At 35.0% G+C, this 9,324-nt stretch overlaps 1 protein-coding gene across 12 annotated transcripts; it reads right to left on the minus strand.

Moving 5' to 3' along the window:
* Positions 1-1,550: 1,550 nt before the first annotated feature.
* LOC112797129 (pentatricopeptide repeat-containing protein At2g38420, mitochondrial) lies at positions 1,551-5,957 on the minus strand. 12 transcript variants are annotated; one of them, XM_072235830.1, is made up of 5 exons: positions 5,463-5,957; positions 5,074-5,197; positions 4,043-4,173; positions 3,082-3,455; positions 1,551-2,677 (listed from the first exon to the last, which is right to left on the minus strand). In XM_072235830.1, exon 5 carries the CDS (start codon positions 2,590-2,592, stop codon positions 1,609-1,611), a length of 984 nt encoding a protein of 327 aa, XP_072091931.1. In that variant the 5' UTR covers positions 2,593-2,677; positions 3,082-3,455; positions 4,043-4,173; positions 5,074-5,197; positions 5,463-5,957; the 3' UTR covers positions 1,551-1,608. The 12 variants fall into 12 exon arrangements, with proteins under 12 accessions (XP_072091931.1, XP_072091932.1, XP_025695690.1 ...); XM_072235831.1 differs by having other exon boundaries at positions 4,043-4,158; positions 5,112-5,197; positions 5,463-5,931; XM_025839905.3 differs by having other exon boundaries at positions 1,551-3,455; positions 4,043-4,158; positions 5,112-5,197; positions 5,463-5,951.
* Positions 5,958-9,324: the final 3,367 nt, after the last annotated feature.

A 9,324-nucleotide genomic window follows, 5' to 3' on the forward strand; every position in this document is an offset into this window, starting at 1 on the left:
GCTGGTTTCCTTGGCTCTGGACGCACGAACTTACCACTGCGCAACCACATGCACACTCAAAAACTCCTGGTTTTTCTTTTGACAATTACAATCTATTGACAAGGTCCCACCGGGCGTGCCAATTTGTTTTACTCAAATTTTTGTTAATGTTTAAAAGAAAATGTGGGTGTTTCAATGTCGCAATTGTAACGTCAAATAAAATTAAAAGGAATAAAAGTAACAAATAAACATATAAATGTAAGGTGCCGGTGGCAAAGTAAATTGCAGAAATTGAAACAAACAGGAAATTAAAAAGAATATGAAAGAAGAAATATGAACGTAAAAGAGAAGCAGACGTAAAAGTAGAGGAATTTTATTAATAAACTGGAAAAAAGCAAAGTACAAGTGTTTAAGTTCAGAGGGATTACTTAAGATTCTCAATTTTACTCTGTGATGCCAAGGGGCTGAGAGCGTTTTGGGTTTCTAAGTGTTTTTCAAGAAGAACTGAACTCCCTATAATGTGTTCTTAAAACTTTATTTATAGACTAACCTAATGTCAGCTAACAATTACCATTTGTACACCACTTGCAAAAAATTTGAATTTCCCATAACTGTTTCCGCACCTCTTGTGAATTTTAAAAATTAAATAGATAGCCAATTGTCAAATAATCTAATTTAATTTAAAATAGATAAAATATTATATATAAAGACATATAAATATAAATATTATATGTAGAAACATTACTAAATAACTAATTTTTTTTTATAATTTTTTTAAAAAAATTATATTTTGTCTAACACACGTATAAATGTATAATGAGACAATAACTTATCTGCTAATTACATGTGGCATATCGATATATCACATGTACAGTGATGCCACTTGGTAAAATATAATTTGTCCCACGTATCGTAATATTATTTGGACATTTAAAGTTTTATATTGAGATTTCTCCATATATATATTTTGGGTATTGTTCTCCCTATATAATATTAATATTATTGTTGGAAATGTTCACCTTTCATGTGATCATAGCCAATACTTAAGCGGGCAATGGTGCTTCTTGGCGTGTTGTCAAAAGGCCATTGTGCATGCTTAAAAACAAATTAACTTACAAAACACTAAGAAGGTCTACATCTCCTTAGATCAGAGCAAACCTATATTTTGTGCCAATCATAATCGTAGAAGTATATAACAATTATATTAATTTTATTAACAAATAGCCATTTATATTTAGGGAAATGCTAAATTTAAAACCTATATAATATTTGTCCAAATAGCCATTTAAATCTTACCAACCAAGAACTTAACTACAGTTGCACCTCTGGCTGTAAGTTTTCCTTTTGTGAAATGAATTGAACTAAAGTGATTTACCCCTATGGTATGTTATTTATTAATTCAAGTGAGTTACATCCTTTCAGTATTAACCTACATGTTTTAAATAATGTTTTCATGTATTTAATCTAATTTACATTACACAAATGAAAACCTATATGTGTAAATTATAAACCTCAACAATCATAACACCACCAGCACCAAAAAGATTTGATTTGAGAAGACACACAAACCATTAAATCAAACCTAATCTATATGATAAATATCATTGAACATTTTTATCATATAACAGATTATTGCGTTCTCAACAAGCCAGAAAATGATGCTTGTGAATATGAAAGTTCAGAAGTTGAATTAAGCAATGCTTCCCAAGCTCTAGCACCAGGAATAAAATTTTTTGCAGCATTTTTCTTCATCAGTTCAAGTGCTTCAGTAATCAAACCCTTTCGGCACATCTGAACTATGATATCATCAAATGCAGAAGATCTTGGATAAAAACACTTCTCCAACATTTCCTCAAGCAAAACACAAGCTTCTTGAATCTCATCTTTACCAACAAAACCATCAAGAATGATCCTATATGTATGCAAGTTCATCTCAATACCCTTCATTCTCATCTCTTTCACTAATCCTCTAACCTTACTTAAATCATCAGCCATAAATAATGCACCCAATAAAGTATTGTAAGTAACAACATTTGGTTCGCAACCTAAGTCTTCCATAGAAGCAACAATCTTAAGTGCGTCGTCTAAATTATTCTGCTTACATAAACCATTTATATACACATTATAAGTATAAACATCAGGGATTATCCCCAGTACCAGCATTTCTTCAAAGAGTTCATCTAGCTTCACATAATCACCTTCTTTTACAGTTCCATTCATAACAATGGTGTAACAAACACTGTCCGGCTTGATTCCATCTTTTTTCATCTGATTCAGAATCTCAAAAGCATCCATAACCTTCCCTTCCTTCACCAAGAACCTCATCAAATTTGTATAATCCATTACACCAGGTGAAAATCCTAGTTTCTTCATATCACCCCAAACAACCAAAGCATCTGTGACAGTCAAATCGCTTTGTTTGCACATTGAAGATATTATCGAAGAACATATCTCCGCATCCAAACTAAACCCATCATCAATCATAATTTTCATCATCTTAACAGCATAACCCACCATCTTCATCCCACACAGTGCCTTAATCAAAACCCGAAACGTGGATTCCTCGAAGCGAACGCTCATGTGCTGGCTCTTCAGCAGTACATTCGGCACCATCCCAATCCACTTGGGCCTCCTACAGAGCAATGAAAGCAACAGGTTCAATGATCGAACAGTTGGTGTGCACCTGAACCTTGGGATCCTGTAAAACAAATCAAGAGCATATTGGACCATACCAACATGACAATAGAATCCAATAAGGTGCATTAACATAAATTCGGGTGTTTCAAAACTCTCCATGTTCTCAATGTGGTCAAGAACAGGTGGAATATCTTGAAAATGGGAGTGTTGTGTTAAGGTTTTGATGAGAAAAAAGTAAGCTTTTGGCGTTGGGTCACAGCTATAAGACTTGAAAGAGTCAATAAGGGTAGAAAGAAGAAATGGGTGGTTGTTGTTGGAACCCAATTCAAGTGTTGCTCTTTTGAGGGTTTCCATGGCTTGTTCTTCAGCAAAATTGTGGTGCCATGAAGTTTTGTAAGGAGAATGTGGCCATTTTCTGAACTTTCTGAGGTACTTGTTTGCACGCTTGGATAAATGGTTTCTCACCATTTTCTTGAATTTGATTGGAGAAACAGAGGAACAGAAGTTGTAGAAGGAAGAAGGCTCCGAATTCAGTGGCGTTCAAATGTTTTCTTCCATTATTAACTAATGTGTTGACTTTTTTAGCAATCTACTATATAACTTAATAGAACGAAGATCGTAGCAGATCATGGATGACGTGTCCTCTCCTAAGGCAAAGGGTATCTCATATTCCCTCCATCCTTCCTTATGCCTCCATTCATCTCTACCAGTCCCATTTAGGATATATTTATATTCATATATCTCACATGGCTTGCTTTGTGCGCATTTATGCCTATTGTGGAACTACCATTTATAACATGTTGAATATATGACCACAGTTTTGACCGCTTGACTCACGGCTGCAAACAAGAACAGCAAACAAGATGGATTCAAGAACAGGAAACAATCAATTACATAATAAGGCTATTCTTCTGAGACATGTAAAGAAAATGCATCGATCACTCCATAGTACTCATTATTTTATAATGTTAGAAGCTTATTAAAAAGTTAGAAGGGAATAAATAGGAGTACTTGAAAAAAATTATCCAATAATAAATATAATTACTCAATAACTTAGATAGAGATTTATGCTAATTGCTACATAACTAAGAGACTTGTGCTAATTTCCCAACAGAAAATTTATTCGCTAAGCTGTGAGGTTAAATTGAGTGATGACTTGTGAGGCAGCGCAGGGAGAGTAGTAAGCAATATGATATTCATGAGAATGCCAAAAACCAGGGATAACTAATATCATAGGGCAATGGAATTGAATAAAACTATCAAGTATCAGCAAAGTTTAATCATGCACAAACAAATTAAGGCTCTATTTGAGCAGCACAGATCACAATATGAATCACGTCCTGCTGAATTGAATAATGGTTAACCACACACTGTTTCACACCTCACAAAGAAGCAAAACCAGAACTAACCCATACTCTTAACATACCCAATCAACAATATTCTGCTCTGAGTGCCTTCATGATCGGAATTATTCAGTTGCTCGCACCTGTGTCAGCGGCTCCTACCTCCCCACCTTTGAAGATATCGTTTCTCTTCTTCTTTCTGATTGCGCAGACAGTGGAGAAATCGAAAACCAAAAACGAAAAAACAGAATCAAAACGAGAAATGAAGTAATGAACTAACCCATATACAAGGAATTAATGGAGAACCCCAGAACGGGAATCGAAAGAAAATGAATGTTCCGCGGGACACCTAATAAGAAATTAAACATGACATTCGCTCCAATAAATTAAACATGACATTCATTATCTCATCACCCTTCTCCTTAGTATCCACCATCAATAATGTCTCTAGTAGAAAATCGAAATAAAGTTCACAAAAATTCATCATCTAAAATCATGAATGTAGAGGGGGATGCATCAATTCCATTGACATTTCTTCATGAATTTCACTAATGTCATCATCAAATCTAATACCGAGGAATATGGTTTACAAGAAACTATATGACGATTCAAATGAGAAGTCAAGTAACTATTCTTAGTTTCTGGGTTCCTCCCAATTTTGTATTCATGATTACAAAAGTTGCATGCAGCCCTTTCAACAACATCCCTATCTTTTCCAATCTTCTTAAAAAACCTCCAAACATTAGAATTTTTGCTAGAAAGTTGAACAAGAGTCTTAGAAACAATCTCATCATCCATGTTTATAAATTTCCTAATCATATTTAGATAATCTCATCAAAACACCATTTATAAATATTTTGAACTGCTGCTACTTTCATAATAAAGAAACAAAAATAAACAAACAAACAAACGCAAAAGAGGTCATCTACATTCAACACAAACCATAATCGGGAATTGGGGATTAAGCAATAAAAACAAAGCATAAAAACGTCCAATAATATGTATTAAAATTCTACAAGGTTCTTGATTCGTTAATAACTAGAACTAGAAAGGATACATTACATTATACTTGATTACCAGTTCAAACTACAACAAGCATGAAAAGAATTATTATCTGATAAGAGGAATCTTCAAGAGATGAATAAGACCCACAATTTTGATCACCGAAAAGAACCAAACTTTGGAGTAAAGTTTCAATCTCGATCCTTCCATTCAACATTCAACACAAAAGGAGTCATCTACATTCAACACAAACCATCATGGGGAATTGGGGATTAAGCAATAAAACTAAACATGAATTATAAACTAAACCACCAGAGGGATCGTAAAGTGTATCTATAAAACAGAAAAAAATACATCGAAACAAAGCAAACACCATTGCTTATTAAAAAAGTAAAAATTCGTGAATGCAAGAAACAGAAGAGAGGCAAAGCAAATAACGAAGCAGATTCGAATCGTGAAGTGAGCAATGGAGAAAATTGAAGGTGAGTGGAAGTGACTGACCTCAGAGACTGGTAATCTGTGTCTCCAGAATCAGAATCAGCACCACCACCGCGTCGTCCACTGATTATGTCTTCTCCGGCAGAAATGGCGAGTTGGCGACAAATCGAGAATGTACAACAACTCCAATGCACAGGCACAGCAACTCCGACGAGTGTGAAAGGATGCACAGCGACCTGAGTCTTCAACGAATCAGACGAAGAGTCGAAGATGATGCACAGCGCAGCAACTTCCAATTTTTGTTTAGGGCTTCTAGGACCAGCCCTATCTCAATTGCTTTTTGGGGGACTTATCAGAATCAGGCCTTTTAAAATGCGTGTTTCTGTATTTTTAGGATCTTGGACTCAATTGACAGTTTGACACCACTATTTTCGGGGATTGGAATTTCTGCCGTTCTGGATCTGTGTAGAAGAAGATTGTTAGTTCTCTCAACAAGAAAAAAAAAAAAAAAAAAAAAAAAAAAAAAAAAAAACAAAGAAGAAGAAGAATAGAAGATAGTTAATTGTAATTTTAAATTTTTTAAGTATTATTTTGAAAATCTAACATTTTTAAATCCAATCAAAGGAATCTAATTCACATAAATTAGTTTAATGGGTTAATAGTTAAATTAGTTTTGAAAGAGGAGACATTCTTTAAATTCATTCCTAAAAGATTTTTTCAATTAAATTAGTCCTTCAAATATTGCGAATTAATTATATTTGTCCTGCAGTTACTCCATTAATAATTTTCATCAAAGATTGATGTTGTAAAACGTTGATTGATAACATATATAATACGTGATATGTCTAATTGGATATTAGCCAAATATGTTTATGAAAATTTATTGAGTTAGTCATTTTCTCCAACTACAAAAATTCTATTCCTAATATGACCTATTGATTAAATTGATAGATTTTTGTAAATATATTTAGTCAACGTCTAATTAAACATGTTATGTGTCATGTATGCTATCAATTAGCATTTCACATTGATGAGTTTGGAAAACTCTAATTTAAATTGATGATGATCAAACATTATTAACAGCAAAATTATTAATTTATTAAAGTATGTTAATTATAATAATTTTTGCTGTGCAGTTTCCTTGATGGGCCGAACAGAAAAGAACAAATTTAAACAAAGTCTATTGGAAGAATTTTCCTTCAGTCTAGATGTTAAATTATTGAGATCATGGTGGCTAAAACAGTGTTATTGTTAATTTGGCCAACAATTGTGATAACAAGCCCAATTGAAGGTCTTGGTATGAGACCAAAAATGCTTGGTCCGAAATTAAAAGGAAATGGGGCACAATATTGTTTTATTCACTTAACAAAAGAAACACATTCCTTTGATTATGTGCTGCATGCTTCAACGGATATCATCTTTATTCCTTGATGGAATCCAAATTTTATTAAATGGAGTTATTGCAGACCTTGGAACAATGAAAGAGAAATTGATTTGATGGGAATCATTATGATTAATGCTGTACGCTACTCAAAGCAAAGGAAGTAAAAGCAACCCTTCAATATGTTACATTTCATTTAATTGCTTTTACTTTAACTTCACAATTCTCTCTCATCTCTTTCTCTCTTCCTTCGGTCATGTCACATCAACCATGGAAGCTACATTAAACTACACTAACCGAAAAGAAGAAGCTGCATGCATCAAGACCATCAAATTAATGATGGTAAGAAAAAGAAAACCAAAAGTATGCAGTGGCTGAGATAATCACCAAATGTAGTAAGATTTGGTGAGGTAATCTCGGATCCTTTATACTCAAAAAGAAAGAAGAAGATTCGGCCAGCAAGGAAGAGATTCTTGGAGGCATGGCTTGTCTCTGATTCTGCTCAACCACCACAGGAAGTAGCTAGAGTGGCGAAGTGATGGAAGAGGCAGAGATTGGAGCAGATGAAGCCATCATCATCATGAAGCATCAAGGGCCAGAAATCCATCTTGGAGAGGAAGCCAAGGATGGAGCGCTCGGATTGATGAAGAGTGATGACCAAGGAAGGACTAGAGGTATTTGCATGTTGATTTTTGCATGAGTTTCCTCTTCTCTCTCTGTGGCCGAACCGGTTTTGTTTTGAAGGAAAAGAAGCTAAGCTCGGTTTTGTGTTTCAACTGTGAAGGCTTCACTTCTCTATAAAAGGGGTGAACAGTCATGGTTTGATTCAAGGAAAGAAAGTGAGAGTGCAAGGCACAGAAGTCTCATAGCTACCTAAGCTTACAGATTTTCTTCTCCTTCAATGTATTCTGTTTTGTAATTTTTCTGTTTAATTTTGTCATGTCTTGAGTCTCATGGAAAAAGGCAAACAGTGAGGTTTGTATGAAAAAGCCATAAAGCGGAAAAAGGCAGAGAGTGCAGAATTAAAAGAAAAAGCCATAGATGTCTTAGAGTTTCTTTGTTCATTTATGTTATGTTTCATGATTCTGTGGGAATCCCCTTGTAAGTTGGGTTAGCACTTTACAATTTGTAATCTGGAAGATTATAGTGAAATTTCATCATGTTTGTGATGGAGACTGGATGTAGGCTGCACTGCACTTAGCAGCCGAACCAGGATATATCTGGGTGTAATCTTTTCTCTCTCCTACTCCATTTCTATTTCTACTGCACAGGAGCTAAAAATAAAAAATGTCTCGTGTCAAGTGACGAGACAAAATGAAAAAGTCTCGTGGCTAGGGACGAGATAAAAACAGAAAAGTCTCTTCTAAGTTCAGCAAGTGTTAGCAAGCAGAAAAAGGGGGATAAGATTCAATCCCCCCTTCTCTTAGCCACTGAAACCATCAATTGGTATCAGAGCTTGGTCTCAAAGAGATCAAGCTTTGCATCTTGGAGAAAAGATCCTCATGGCAGAAAGCAGTGGCTCAAATCTGGTGTCCTACAATCTTACAGAAGGCCAGTCAAGCAACAGACCGCCTCTTTTCAATGGAAAAAACTATACCTATTGGAAGGAGAGAATGAAGATCTTTGTGCAAGCAGTAGACTACAGGCTTTGGAAGATCATCCTAGAAGGACCACAGTTTCCTACTAACACAAGTGCTGAAGGAGTAGTCACTCTTAAACCAGAAGCAAGCTAGACAGAAGAAGATAGGAAGAAAGTGGAGCTAAATGCCAAGGCCATAAATTTACTCAACTGTGCTATCAGCTTCGAGGAGTACCGACGGGTATCACGATGCACAACAGCAAAGGAAATTTGGGATAAATTACAAATCACTCATAAAGGAACCACCATTGTTAAGAAGACTCGGATAGACATGTTAAACAGGGAATATGAAATGTTTACAATGAAGGAAGGAGAATCTATTGATGAACTGTTCGAACGGTTCAATACCATTACTGTTGGCTTGGATGCTATGGGAGTAACACATTCTAATTCTGTGCTTGTGAGAAGAGTGCTGAGATGTTTCACTAAAGAGTGGGAAACAAAAGCTTTAATTATTTCTGAGAGCAGTAATCTTGATTCTATGACACTTGATGATTTGAGAGGAAATTTTCTTGCTTTTGAAAACACTTATTTAAAAAAAGAGTCAAAAAAGAAAGGAATTACATTTTCTTCTGTTACTAACCCTCTGGATGATGAATCCAGTGATAACTCATCTGAAAATAAATTTGTGTTGTTTGCCAAAAAATTCAGGAAAATGATGAAGTTCAAAGGCAAAGGGGGCAGCTCAAGGAAAATGAAGAAAGACCTTAGCAAAGTGACTTGTTTCAACTGCAAAGAGATGGGGCATTACAAATCTGATTGTCCCAAGTTAAAAAAGGAGGAAAAGAAAAAAGGAGGAAAGAAGAAGGGTCTGATGGCATCATGGGAAAACTTAGAAAATGACTCGGACAGTGATGAAGAATCTGAAACTAAGTCACAGCCTTGTCTCATGGCAAATCATGTAG

This window comes from Arachis hypogaea, chromosome 4 (genome assembly GCF_003086295.3).
Source record: "Arachis hypogaea cultivar Tifrunner chromosome 4, arahy.Tifrunner.gnm2.J5K5, whole genome shotgun sequence".
NCBI lineage: Eukaryota > Viridiplantae > Streptophyta > Magnoliopsida > Fabales > Fabaceae > Arachis > Arachis hypogaea.